A 15,580-nucleotide genomic window follows, 5' to 3' on the forward strand; every position below is an offset into this window, starting at 1 on the left:
ATATATATATATATATATATATACATATATATATATATTACATCATCATCGTTTAGCGTCCGTTTTCCATGCTGGCATGGGTTGGACAGTTCAACCGAGGTCTGGGAAGCCAGAAGGCTGCACCAGGCCCCAATCTGATCTGGCAGTGCTTCTACAGCTGGATGCCCTTTCTAACGCCAACCACTCCGAGAGTGTAGTGGGTCCTTTTTACATGCCACCAGCACAGAGCTGGCATCGACCACAATCGGATGATGCTTTTTATGTGCCACTGGTACGGAAGCCAGTCAAAGCAGCAATGTATATGATTCTTATAATCAGATGGTGTGGATATATACGTATGTACATATGTAGTTACGCATGTATGCTTGTAATACATATATCACCAGAGGATATGTATGTATCTTTGTGCATAAGAATATATGTCCAGATCTCTGTGCCGTGTATATTATAGAATTTTGGAAGATTCTTTTTAAGGTGTTAGTCTTTATAGTTTGATAGAATGTACAGAATTGGTTAAATATTCAAGAAATAACCAATAAACAAAGAACATACAGTTCCAATATAAACCTAGAATCTCTACCATAACTATATTTTCTAGTTGCAAAACTGTCTTTCAGTTGACTATAAAGTTTGAAGTTAGATAAAATATTCAAGTTTTTTTTTTTTGCTTTTAACACAAATATTTTCTCAGTTTCTTAATTTAGTAGTTTTTTTTTTTTTGGTTTTGTGTGTGTTGCCCGATTTTTACATTTAATAATCTTATTTTTCCAATCTTTTACCCACTTAGATAATAGATTGTTAAAGAAAAATGATTGTTCTTCAATGCTTTTAAATGTCATAAATATCAGATTGTTTAATTCAGTTTTGTATTTAAGATTTATATATAGTTGTGTTCCTATTAACCAAAGTGACCATGTTCCCAGTAACCTGTGTGCCTGTATGTGTGTGTGTGTGTGTGTGTGTGGTAGAATGTGCAGAGCACCTTTGTGGCATTTCATTACAACTGTTTCCATTCTGAGTTCAAATCCTGCCCTTGACAACTTTGTGTTTCATCCTCCTATGTTGACAAAATAAATACCGAGTCAATGTTAAACCCTGAAAGGTAAAGCCCCAGAATGGTCACAGTCCAACGACTGAAACCATTAAATGAATATATCAAAGTAGGGTTTATTATCATTCTTGAGTGAGAGAGCAGCGTATGCCATCAAAGTGACACTTGGGGTACAAATATACAAAGCCCAGTATACCCATCATGACTGCCCGTCTGATAAGGGTACACCAGGCACATGCATCACAACCATATGTGCACGACATGGTGATCTTATATCAAGATTAACAGTGCATGATCTTGCAGGTCGAGCCTATTTAAAATTTTCTTCAGGTTGAGTAACCATCCCACTCAAAAGGTCCTTGAATAAGTGTTGTTTGAGAATGCTAAATGAAACATCCATGTATCTAGAGGTGAATTATCCAAACCCCAAAGAATTCCTCTCAACACATAGCTATTCTGCTCATGATCAGAGATGCACATATTGTCAGCCACCAAGGGACATCACGAACTGGTTATGGTCAAGCATCTGACAATCAAATCTGTAGTATTGAGCAGAATATTTACTGTAGCCCATCTTTTCTACCATCTTTTAAGGGCACAGTGTTTCTGAACACTGTGCCCTTAAAAATTGTCACAAGTGAAGTATGCCTATTGATTATGCAACAGCATAAGCCAGGCCAATTCCATCCCAATATGAAGACAGCAAGCTGGCAGAATCATTGCCATGCCATACAAAATGCCGAGTGACATTTCGTCTGTCTTTATATTCTGAGCTCAAATTCTACCAGATTTCACTTTGCCTTTCAGGGTCAGTAAAAATATCCCTTTTGAACACTGGAATCAATGTAATCCACTTTCCTCCTCCCTTATGATTGCTGGTCTGGTACCAAAATTTGAAACCATTATTATTATTATTATTACTACTACTACTATTGTTGTTGTTGTCTCACTGTAAAAAAGAAATAATTTTGACTGACTTCCATTGTCACTATCTTCAGAGTAATAATAATGGTATTACTATTCCAGAATCGTGTGAATAATTCTTGGCTTTTGGTTCAACTTTAATTACCTAATATATTTTCATGAGTTGTTTTAATTCTCTGAAATTGCATCTCGAGATTTCTTTGACCTGACTAATTTCTTTCCAATAAGCTTTCCACTTATTCTTTATGTGAAAGCTTAATCCACCAATGCTGTTTGTTAATCTTTTAATCTGTTGGTTTCTTTAAAGTTTATTTGTCCAGTAACTCTGAGTGATATATTTATTCCAAGCTGGTGTTCCCCCTGATCCCTTTTACTCTGTTCAAGTCCATAGTTTGCTGTGGTTCTTAACGATTATCACCAAAATAACAAACGAAAAATCAGGTGTGTGTGTGTGTTCGTTTCTTATTGCTTAACAACAGATGTTGGTTTGTCTATGTCCCTGTAACTTAGCAGTTCAACAAAGAAACCAACAGAGCAAGTACCAGACTTACAAAATTAGCACTGGAAACAATCTGATGTAAAAATTATTGAAATTTCAAAAATTGTTTTCAATTTTCATTTGTCTTTTGCATCAAAGTATATATTTTTAATGAAGTAAATTTGATTTAACTATTAATTAATGAAAGCCAAACAGAATTGTGCATTGTTTTTGGAACAAATTTGTTCGATTTTAGACCAGGAAAATCACTTCTATTTTGTGTGTGTGTGTGTGTGTGTGTCCGTCTGTCTATATCTCTGTTTGTTTCTGAAACTTCAGTGACAGTGTATTGATATTGATTTTATTTTTCGTTCAGAGGAAGAAATACAAACTACTTATCGTAAGGGTAGGTATTGTACAATATTCTATTATTATTATTATTATCATTATGAAGGTGGCGAGCTGGCAGAATCATTAGCACGCCGGGCGAAATGCTTAGCGGTATTTCATCTGCTGCTACGTTTTGAGTTCAAATTCCACTGGGGTCAACTTTGCCTTTCATCCTTTCGGGGTCGATAAATTAAGTACCAGTTGCATACTGGGTCGATGTAATCGACTTAATCCCTTCTCCCCAAATTTCAGGCCTTCTCCTTCCAGTAAAAACGATTGTTATTAGCATTTCGTTTGGCTCTTTTAAGTTCTGAGTTTAAATCCTACCAAGGCTAATTTTGCTCTCATCTTTTTGAGGGTTGATCAAATAAAGTACCAGTTATGTACTGGGATCAGTATAATCAGTTAACCCCTTCCCCCTTTGTACCAAAATTTGAAACATTTTTATTATAATACTGATTAGATATCAATATGTGATATCACCTGGTATTCGTACAGTTTTTTTTTTTCTTTTCTTCTGTCTTTTACTGTGAGTCTCAATGCTGAGTCATGCAGAGACGAGTCTCTTCATAACAGTTTCTTCTGAAACATTGTCACCTGTTGTTGCTCAACCAACTCACTCTATCATCAAATATCAATAACCTCTTTAGAATAGGTTTTAAATTCCTACAACTTGTTACATCTCTCTGTCTCCCCCCCCCCGTCTCATTTGGCCAACCCTGAGGTTGATTGTACCACAGAGATTAGCTCCCTTTCTACCATGGGCCAACTCTATCAGAATTTCATTTATAATTGTCACATAACAAGGGATTAGTTCCAGTTAATTTGCATTGAATTTGTGGATTATCCCTAAATTACTGTTGAACCATTGCGCTGAGAAATGTCTTTCTACTATTCAAATGGCATTATTTTGTAAAATCAGTCAAACTCTTGTCTTGAAAGTATCATGGCAAGTTTTTCAACACAACTTAATTATAATAAACCTATAAATTTTATTTTTAATTATTATTATTATTATTTTTTTTTTTACTAAGAGATATTTTAATTTTTACTTCTGACATCCTGATTTTTGTCCCGAACCTGTCAGTATTTATTTTGTTCTATCTTTTGTCTTATAAAGCTGAGAATTTGCCGCCTCCTAGTTTTATGGGTAGGTATCAGTTGTCTGGTTTGCATGATGTTTCCTGGAGTTTTCCTGTAGTCATAGAAGAATTCCACTTACTAAAACTTCTAAAGTCATAATTTTAGTTATCTTGATATCTAGCTGTTGTATTGGTTCAATTTAATTCATTTAATTACCTTCCTTATAAAGACAATTAAATCTTGAAATGTGTTGTTAAGATATAGCAGAAGTATACTTTAAGAAAGTTATGTATTGTTATATCAGACATACTCTAAACGAAAACCATTTTTTGGTTGGCGTCAAGGAGAAGAGTTTGCTGCAAATACTTCGGTCCTGTAATATTTGTTCCACTCACTTTAATTTCACATTACATCAATGGTGATGATGATTGTTACTACATTTGAGATGGAACAACAATTTCATTATTAGCTGCAAACCTCATCAGTAAAAAAAAAACAAAAAAACAAAAAACAAAGAAAAATCACAACAAAAATATATATTAAAGAATAAGGGTTAATTCAGTCTGTTGGTCCTCTTGAATAAAATGGCTGTAATACTTAAATATTTCTTGAGCAACTGTTTGCCCCACTTTGTGTGTGTGTGTGTGTGTGTGTGTGTGTGTGTGTGTGTGTGTGTGTGTGTGTGTGTGTGTGTGTGTGTGTAGGCACTAACAACACTAACCTTAGGAATGAGCACCTAAGTTCAAAATTTCCCCAAGACACTTAATGAAGGCTGTGGAGGGTATATCAGCCGAAACATTGTGTTAACAACAAACAAGATGAGGACAAATAATGTACATAATTCCTCATTTCTTAAATATAGAACTGAATTAATAAAATGTTGCATAGTTGTGTAGGAGGGAGAATTTCTTTTTTGAGATAGTTACTGCAAGAAAGGTCCGTTCATATTTAAGTGTACACAAACTTGTTCAGCTTTTCTTTTATGCTTTTAAATTAGTCTTCAGCAGTTGACAACTAAACACATTTGAGGTTCTGCAAAGTAAATCATTTTATAAAGAACCAGAATTTGTCTGTTCAATTAAATTCCGTCTGTGTATTCCTCCTTCATTTACTTTAGTTTTAAATGAGTTTCCAACTAATATATTAATTATTTTCCTATGTTATTTTAATTTGGATAAAGTTAAGTTTCATTGCTAACAAATTTACATTAACATTATCAACCTTGTCTCTATATTTCCAATGTTTATATTTACACAGTTGTGTGATCCCTGATTGCTAGAGTTAGTGTCTCTCTCTCACTGTCTGTGAATGTAGTCTTACAATAGATTCTGACTGAAACCTTTTATTTGTAAACTAAAGATAATACCATTCTTATCCAGCAGGCCATATGTAGTAGAAGTATGGCTGTAATTCTAGATTATTGAACTGATATCATTACTGAGTATCCTGATTGAATTTTGCTTCTTCCATTAATATCTCTATCAGTTCTGAAACTGTCAATACATGGCTGTTCATGTTTTCTTCTTTCACACTTTATATTATGTTCAGCCATTGTTCACTTTGACGTAACACTTCTCATTAAGGCTCCCCCCCCCTGCTTTGTCTTTTACTCTCATCTTAAACACTAATTGGTTTATTGTTGAGAAGACATTCTACAAATGTATCAGATGTTGTAGTTCTATCTACAATACTAAAAGGAATGAATAGATTTGAAAACGTGTCAGATATTTAATCTACTAAATTTATTTCCCCCAGATGACCAGAATGCAATATCTTTAGATAACATCTAATAATCAATCAATTGTTGGATTCCTGAGTGTTGTTTTTAATCTTTAATATTAATCAATAACTACTGCAGTGGTTTATGATTAAACCTGTTAAGTCTTTCAGTGGATATACACCTTCATTTTATATTTTTGTTGAATTCTATCCTATTTCTGTTCCAGTTGAAGAAGTGGTCAATGATGCTGACATTGAGGGTAGGTAAACCAGATGATGCTATGTATTAGTTCTGGTCAGACCCAGTCTTTTACCATTTTATTCATTGTTAGCAGGTGGGTGGGGGTACTACAGGCTCTTGTGAAGTCAAAGAATCCTTTCTCTTTGTATAATTGTGTGTGTGTGTGTGTGTGTGTGTGAATGTGTGTATAATTACATTCACACACAAATTGGCAAAGTAATATAAAATTACACTGCTATTGAATTTAATTCAGCAGATCCATATGTTGTTTGATAATATCAATAAATGCTACTTCATTGTGAATATTATTAGAGAGAATTAATTATATCGGGTCGTCCCATAAATAATGCAGTTTTTTCAATTGCATGAACTAAAAGTCGGAGGAGGACGGGTTAAACTACCTGCATCAACTTGCTATAAAAGCAAGTGGTAATTTTACCTTGCCCTTATTCTTAGTGCAAGTTTTGAAGAGTGCAGATTGATTTTAACAGTTATTTTTTTTCAAAGCCATAATGGAAGTGACAAAGCATATTTTGCTTTATGAGTTCAATAAAGGCAACAGAAGCTGTGAGGAATATTAATGCAGTATATGGAGATGGAACAATAAGCGTAAGCCAGTGTCAACAGTAGTTCCAGAAATTCTGAACCAGAAACTACAGCCTTAGAAGATGATCTTCATTCTGGAAGATCTGTAAAGCTCGATGAGGACACCCTGGAAACCCTGGTGGAATAAGATCCCATCATAACTGTTGAGAAACTAGCAGTGAAGCTTGAATTTGGTCATTCAACCATTCATTGCCACCTGGCGTACCATTGGAAAAGTCAGCAAATTGAGTCAATGGGTTCTTCACAAACTTTCCCAGTCTAATTGCACGCAGAGAGTGAATGAACCTTTTTTGGACCGATTAGTGATTGTTGACAAGAAATGGTTTCTCTATAAAAATGTCAAGTGCCAAAGACAGTGGGTAGGGAAAGGAGAAACTCCAGCACCCCAGACTAAAGAAGGTCTTCACCCACATAAGGTTTTGTTATCTGTTTGGTGGGATACAAAAGGTTTAGTCCACTTTGAACTTTTAAGCCTAAACCAAATGATACAGAGATCTACTGTGAGCAGTTAGAAAAATAAATGACCATCTTTGGTTTCAAGACGAAAGGTGTTCTTCCATTAAGATAATGCTCAGCCACACAGTGAGAATGACACTCCAAAGGCTGGAGCAGTTTGAATGGGAAACAATGCCCCACACACCCCATTTGCCAGACATTGCCCCCATTTGATTATTATTTATTCCACAATCACAAAATCGTTTGGACGGAAAAAGTATGAATTTTGTAGATGAGGTCAGAACAGTACTGGAGGAGTATATTTTGTCATGGACAAGTAAATTTTGGAAAAGGGGCCTTGCAAATCTACTAGATAGATGGAAGAGCATTGTAGAAAATGAAGGAGAGTATATTTTAGATTTTTAAAAATTTATCTTCATTTTGAAAAATAAAAGTACAAAAAAACCCACATTATTTATGGTATGACCCAATAGTTTTGTATTAAGGAGAACTTCACTATCAATACTATTAGAGAGAACTACCGTTTGTTGCTAATTTTTGTATACAAGTTTGCTTATTGTAGATCTTGGTGGATTAGGGATTAGTTTATCCCTTACAGTGTTCTTTAATGAATGTTGTTCAGTTTAGACAAAAGAATTTGTTGGATTCTTGTCTGAAAGTTTGAGGTCCCTTAGATATTCCTCACTTCAATATATGACAAATTATAAACCTGGTTTTTCTTGTTAATCTGAAATCTCTTTGAAACTCAGGTGTAGAGTAGACATTATTGCGAATATCTTTCTGCTTAAAAATAAAATAAATATTCAAAGGATTTTCAGTGCCCATGGATTTTTTTTTCTTTCAAACCCACCAGGAGTGAAGTTCAACTTGAATTTTTAGAGAGAAGACCTGGCTGGGAGGGATGTATCCATTCATGTGAGGTCTCAGTATTCTGCCAGGCACTTATTCCCTATTTAGTCCTTGATAGCATCATTCCAGTTTTATCTTTGTTGCCCATGAAGCTGTTTTCTGTCCCTCTGATCACTGAGGATGCGGGCACACAACTTCTGGGTCCTGATAATATGACTAAAAAATTACAATTACTGCCATCTAACTGTGGTTACCAATATTTGATTTGCTCCAATCTTTAAGACTGAATTCCCTGTTCTACAGGCCAATCAACTGATCCACAGTGCTCCCTTGTAGCTTGTCATCTTAAATGCCATCTGTGGTCTGGTGTCAGCCACCTTTAGTCCATCCTTATCTTTAGGGTCCATGTTTAAAGAACATTAAAACTGCCAGGAGAAAATGATGAAAGCTTTAATGCATTTAAATCTTTTAGTTTCTTTTTTTTTTTAATATCAATAATTGTGCTTTTGAAATCATCTTTGTAATTGAAATATATTCTATACTTTTCACTATACCATTGTACTTTATTAATTGATATGCAGTTGATAAAATATACTTTTATGCACTTCTAAAGGTTGAACACAATCTAAAGTCTTGACTGTATTTCACTACTCAAATGTTGACAATGTAATAAAATAATAATAATATCATATATCTGACAATGTAATATATTACATATATGATAATGTAATCACAATATATTATTACATTCTTTAATATATTAATATTATTGATTTTTAATTTTTGTTTTACATTAATAGAAGATTTACCACCTCCAGTTGGAGTGGGTAGGTACCAACCTTCTGGTTGATTTGCATGCTGTTTTCACTTTATTCTCTTTTCAAGAGCTTTATATATAAAAATTCTTTGCAATTTAAATAGAAAATTCTTAATACTTTTGACAATCTTTGTAGCAATTCATAAATGGTTAATTTTGGATTTTTGTTTGAGGCATATTTTTTAGAAATTATTTCTGTTTGTAATATTTGCTACATGTGAGTTTACTTGCAAAATTGTGTTTGTGTGTGACTGCACATGCTTCAGCTTTCTTTCATACATCGTCTGGCACTCTTAGAAATATCCAACAACTTTGATAGATTCAGATAAATTTGTTATGACTACAAAAAGATGGATTAAATTGACTTTTCTATCACATTAAAACGAATCACTGTTAAGAATGAATATCATATACCCCAGATATGACTATCTGGTGACTACAGTGTGTTCCCTGTTAATACATACTCACTACAAATCTGCTCAATTTTAATTTTATTCAAATTCAAACTCACTTTGCCGTTTTAATAATTTACAGTATTGACCAGATCTCCAGATGCTGTTAAACACCGCTGGTCACAATGCACTTCCAATTCTGTCTTGATTGTGCCATTCTTTTCTATCTTGAACCATATTGCTTAACTAGATTGTCTTCTCACCATTGTGGTAGCCTTCCAGGTGGCTTTTTTTTGATCTCATGGATACCACTTAGCATCTGCACAGGTCCACCTTTTGTCTGGAAACCCTGCAACATGTCCTGCCCAGCGGAACTTGTGCTTTTGGTATTCTGCAATCACATTGTAATCTTTGCTCCAATTTTAAATTATCTCATTTTGAATATATTCTTGTAATGATATTCCTAGCATGGATATTCCTCCATGGCCCTTTGCATCATAGCCAATCGATGTTCTATCCTCTTTGTAGCAACCCATGTCTCACTTATGTATAATCAAATAAAATCATATTAAAAACCAAGGAACTTAAATTACTTTTAACAAATGTACTTCTTTTATTTTTAAGTTCCTTTATCTTGAAAATGAATTTTGGTATATTTCACCATTTTCTTATTTTAGGGACAGCTAGAGAGTATATCTCTTGTAGTTTACTTGTGATATTTATTGACTGACAGACCATTAGCAAAACATAATGAACTTGTTTTTATAGCCACAATATTATCACTACGACACACATAGTCCCCAGTTGGTAACATTGATTTCAAGGCCCTCCTAGATGAGAGACTGGCATTCCACTTAATGTCTATGTTCCATGCTGGCATGGATTGGAGAGTTATTAATGTAGAAATATGGTATCGTAGCTACTAACAGTTGAGGGTTGCGTAGTCTAGACAGCGTTTTTAGATTTCATTATTCTCTTTAACCCGGGCAAAGCCGGGTATTTCTGCTAGTCTCAAATAAAACTTTGATTAGTATTTAAGATTTTCTGTTTGTAAATTGTTTTGTAAGTAACATTAAGACAGCTTATTAGTTTTATGACGAGTTTTACCTAAAAAAAACCTTTTCGATTTAAGGCCTATTATATTCGTCAGCACTTGACTCAGCTTGTGATTTCTCAATTCAAAATATATATTGTAGTTTTCTGAAAGAATATCCACTGGTCACCTTGCACACTCCCAGAGGATAAAACAATACATTTGAAGAGGAATTTAAAATTTTTTTTTTTTCTCTAAATATTGTATGCAATTATAAACAACAAAGAATGAATATATATATATATAGTCTAGATAGAGCTATGTTCAAGTTTAGTCAGTTATGTATAGTTTGGAATGGTAGCATTCCTAAATCTATGACTCTTTAAACATTTCCATACCTTCTCTGTTTTGTCATCTGAATGAAAGGTTCCTGGTAGTGGCGTGTTGTTTCCACAGTTTGCGATAGGCTTCAATGGATTCTGGGAATACTGCTTAGAAGTGACAAAACAGCAAATGTCAGCTTATAATTGAAAGGTTTGCCCCTGGTGGTGTTCATAGTTTGTGTATGCCATCTTTAAGAATTGATTTTAGATTTATATTTTACTTCATAATGATCTGTACTCCTAGGGGATGGTGGCTCCATGAAGTCTGCCCCTAGGCCCTTATTTGTAGTATTCCTAAACAGAACTTCATCATTTACAGCAGATGTGTCAATGATATATTTATATAGAGAGAAATATGGAAGAACAGGGTTATAGTCTTTTAAGTTGACCTTGAAAATAATTCCATTCTTAAATTTACAATCACACACAGGTCTAGCATAACAGCACTCTCTTTTGGGAAATAAGTGTAGGATAAGGAATGACACATAAAAGACTTCAGTATACACCAAAATCATAAATGCCTTTACATACCTGCTGAAAGTGATCGTCCCCACCCATAAATAAATGACTGCAACCATTGATGACACACAGCACTGGAGTAAGACTGTCGACCTGTGGAGTGAAACAAACATTGAATTGGTGACTTCACTCATGTTTGTGCTACAGTAAAATACATTCAAAAGATTCTGTAAAGTGGTAGGTGTTAAAAAAAACATCCATACACAGAAATTGTGCTCAAAATGGATTGTGCAAAATAACTGTAAATAACTCAGACTGTGACAACCAGTCCAATCCATGCCAGCATGGAAAGCAGACAGATGATGATGATGGTGATAAAGAAATGTTACAAGTGAAACAAACATTAATTAATAATGGATGCCTTGAAGAGATTAGTAGATTATTCTATAGATTAATATATATTAGTTGACCATACAACACATTCACCTACATTGATACAACCAATAGAGCACTCAGTAAAAAACAAAAACCAACACATATATAGCTTATGTAGTATACTACTACCACACACACACACACACACACACACACTAGAAGAACCAAGTGCACCTGAGTTACAGAGTGGATGAATATGTCTTAAAACAGAACATGTATCATACCTCCCCATAAACTCACTGTCAGAGTAAATTACAAAAATACTGGAATGAAAATCTTTCTGGTCAACATGAAACTAAAGATTTGCAGAACAGACGACCAGTGCAATATAGGAATTTCAGTGTAAACATGTGAGTTGTAAACTTCATTACATCAACTGTTGTGTCAGACTTAACAGGAATGGCACTTTCTCATTGGTTGATCCTGCATTTACAACTAGAACCCAATGCAACACAATACATGAAACAGAAGAAAAAAAAACATTTGCTGCTGGCTGGCATCACCATTCTATAGAGATTAACTGTGGAAGGTTTTACTAATAAAAAACAGCTTTAAAAAAAGTCCCCTCCCAAATTAGCTTACAGATAGAGCACACATAGAGTATTGTTCTTTGGTGCATTAATGTTTCAAGGCTTTCTCAGTTATATAGTAGCTATGGGAGCAGCCCAAGTTTTAATGCAACTGGAGCTCACCTTATTTTTAATGTTATAATATCTACAGTTTATGGGGAAATGTTAATTTATAAAATTTATGAAACTTTTGGCATCATTAGATTAATATTTAAACTATAGGTTGGATTATACTATATAGTTTCTTTCCTACCGAGTTTATGATTATTTGTGTTGTTGAGTCCTATCTTTGGAGGCACTCTCTTTTAATGCATTATTATAATAATGAGCAGCATAGTTAAGATTTCATGTCAGGAAATAAACTGATATTTTCTTGTTAATGTTACTAGTGACATTTTTAAGAATTATTGTGCATTGAAAATGTACAAAATCCTATCAATTCACAAATCTCAGTTCAATCCTCTGGTCCCTTAGTTACATCAACCAAAATATTAGCAAAGATTTCTTATTGATCACATCAATGCTTGAATCATCAGTTAGAATAAAATCTCGGCTAAACTCTAAATTTTTCTGAAGAAAAGATTTCTTTATAGATAGTTAGGACCTACAAATAGAACTGTGTAAATGTATAATGTGGCCTATCTATTTTATTGTATCATGTCCTTTTGTTGAAGTTTCTTTTGAGCAATCATTTTGGAAGATGTTTAAGGCACAAACTGTGTGAAATATTTCTTCTATTTTTTCTTTGGTGATAATTATTCAACTAATAATCACCTTGCAAAGTTTTATAAAATCTATGGATTTCTGTTGAGCAGAAAGCTTTTATTATGAGAATAAACTCTAAACAAGATTTTAAATATGGTATGAAATTTAGTTAATTGTTTTTTTTTTTAAATTTGTTTTTTAGATAAAATTTAATAAAAGTTTAATTTGTCAAAGAAATCAAACTTTATTCTATAGTTGTTGGTGAGGGGATTGAAGATTATAAAGTTTTGTTAGTCCAAAATTAAGCTAGAAATATTGCTGTGGTGTAAAGACTAATAAGTCTTTGACATAAATGTGTATTATTCCATTGTATCTTTGTTTGAATTCCATCGTGTTTCTGTTCCAGTGGAAGAAGTCAGTGATATTGATGTTGATGGTAGGTAACTAGTTATTCCTGATTCTCTTTCTTCACCATTTTTATTCAAAGTATGCCACATTAGTTATTTGATATCTCTGATAATTTTTAAAATCTCTTTAGAAATCGAAGTTTTTCTAAGGCAAACTCTTGTTACATGAGATTCCAGCATATTGTTGCCATTTATTCCAATTTAACTTTTTAATAAAAGATCAGAACTGTCAAGATTAGATTAGTTTTGTATAACCACAGGAAACATTCATAGCTTTTCATTGCCATTCTAATAATGCAAGCATTGTTGATATATATATATATATATATATATATATATATATATATATATATTAGTGCGTGTATGTGTATGTACAGCTGCTTTTAAGTGATTTAACCTGGTGAATATTTTTGTGTGGATAACCAAGGTCCTGTGTCTAATTCAATACTCAAATGCTGATTGTGTAATAATATTATACATTCTTTAAAATATCAGTGTTATTTACTAATTTTTATTTTTTGTTTCACATTAATAGAAGATTTACCACCTCCAGTTGGAGTGGGTAGGTACCAACCTTCTGGTTGATTTGCATGTTATTTCAACACTGCTCTCTCTCTCTCGTTTATTAAATTTGCAGAGGTTTCATATAGAGAAATTGATATTTAACATTTTTTTATGGAAAAGTTTTAGTACCTTCAAATATCTTTATAATTGTTCACAGCAATCACTGTTCATAAACAGTTCATTTTGGGTAATATCTGTTTGTAGTATAAGTTATTAATATTCAAAATTAAATATTACTATTTGTTTCTGTTGAGTATGATGTCTGACTGGAGAAAAACCAAAAAAAGAGGCCCTATTAACTGTTTTCTATTGTAAATGTGACCATTGTGGTACAATCTTAAAGGATTCTTTCATTAGGATTATAGAACTTTGTCTTCAAAAAAGTTATAAAATGTAGAGAATCTCCCTTCATTTCTGTTGCATAAATGGATGAAATTATTGGGAATGATTGCCAAACATTTACTTTGTTCAAAAACTAATCTAGAAATATTTTTGTGGTTTGATACTAATCAGCTGTGTTCAGAAATTTGTTCATTTATCCATTTATTGACGCATCTCCTGTTTTTGTTCCAGTTGAAGAAGTGGTCAGTGATATTGATCCCGATGGTAGGTAACTGGATGTTATCTGATAATCTTGTATGTTTTAATTAATGTATGGTGATTTTTTTTGTTCCCCCACTTAAATCTCAATTATTTCCTGTCGTTGATGTAATTGTGATAATATCTTACTTCTAATCTCTATCATTTATTACAAACAACCTCATTCATAATTTTGAACTTTACCATATTTACCTTCTGTAGCAAAGTCCTTTTTTTAAACCTCATTGGTCTTGTAGCTCCACCAAGTTCTTTCTTTTACCAAATTTTTCTGTAAGTATGCACATGAAACAAAACTTGGTTTTGATACTGCACTGAAAGTTCTTCTAGAATAATCTAACACAATTGCCTTTAGATGTTAAATTCACTACAACTTTATTTCCAACTGCTATGGTATTTGTTCTTGTGATCCAATTTTACAATTACCATATTTATTCTTGCTGCCAAGTTTTACAGTAGCTTTTTTTTAAACCTTGTATCTCAGTGTTTTCGTTTATGGTAAAATTTGAAGGTAACTATAATAGTACAACTATATTGATGCTATTTTAAGGGTTATATCGTTTTACTTCCAGTAGAATTTCTGACTGTAATAAATTGTCTTGAAGGAAAACGATAAGCACTTTCGAGAGAGGTTTATGAATTTAGTGTTTGAGAGTTTCTCTTTGTATGTGTGCGTGAGAGGAATGGGTCTATTCTTTCATTTCCTTTAATTAACTCTGTTAAGTTATTTACTAAATATTTGAACAAACTGCTACTTGAAGAATATAAATTCTCCAAGAATCTGACAAAACTTAGATTCTCTGAGAATGCTTTAAATAGATATTTCTTTTTCACTGACCTACTTCTGAAAGCTTGTCATTCATAACTGGTTTATAGAAGTATTTGGAAAGAAATGTCATTATTCAGACTGACTTTCAATAGATAGGAAAAAAAAAAAACAGGTTTGATGGCTTCACTGGATTTGTAGCCTGTAGCTTTCATAGAACACATGATTTTTAAGGTGGGTGTTGTATAAGAGCTTTAATTTTGATCTGGAAAACTTCAAGAGTATGTTCAATGCCTAGCATTTTATGATTCCTTGAAACCTGGGTTTGTACAATGTCTTTTATTGTACTTTTGCTTGAAAGAAAGGGTATTTTTATGGCAGTGTGATCAGTAACAAGGAAAATGTAGTACACATTGGTTTCTGGAATATTTTCTTAGAGTTCCATAAACAAAACTGATTGAAATTAGTTGTGAGATCCTCATTTAAATGTCTCTATAAAACAAAACTCATTTTTGAAGAATCTTGCCAATCACTAAAAACATTAAATTTTCTTTTTTCATATTTTCAGTTTCTTCCTTCCTTTTCTGTAACTCTTTCATTTTCTTATCCAAGTTTCTTCCTTCCTTTTCTGCAACTCTTTCATTTTCTTATCCAAG

The 15,580-nt window shown here is 33.0% G+C and overlaps 1 protein-coding gene across 1 annotated transcript in view; it reads left to right on the top strand.

Moving 5' to 3' along the window:
* Positions 1-15,580, top strand: part of LOC106873546 (uncharacterized) — a 63,201-nt gene that overhangs the window by 10,229 nt on the left and 37,392 nt on the right. The window contains exons 5-10 of the mRNA XM_052968603.1: positions 2,830-2,859; positions 3,964-3,993; positions 8,598-8,624; positions 12,997-13,026; positions 13,533-13,559; positions 14,135-14,167. Coding sequence (XP_052824563.1) covers positions 3,990-3,993; positions 8,598-8,624; positions 12,997-13,026; positions 13,533-13,559; positions 14,135-14,167 — 121 coding nt within the window. The 5' untranslated portion in view covers positions 2,830-2,859; positions 3,964-3,989. The remainder of the gene's footprint in view (positions 1-2,829; positions 2,860-3,963; positions 3,994-8,597; positions 8,625-12,996; positions 13,027-13,532; positions 13,560-14,134; positions 14,168-15,580) is intronic.

Source organism: Octopus bimaculoides, chromosome 6, assembly GCF_001194135.2.
Source record: "Octopus bimaculoides isolate UCB-OBI-ISO-001 chromosome 6, ASM119413v2, whole genome shotgun sequence".
Lineage (NCBI taxonomy): Eukaryota > Metazoa > Mollusca > Cephalopoda > Octopoda > Octopodidae > Octopus > Octopus bimaculoides.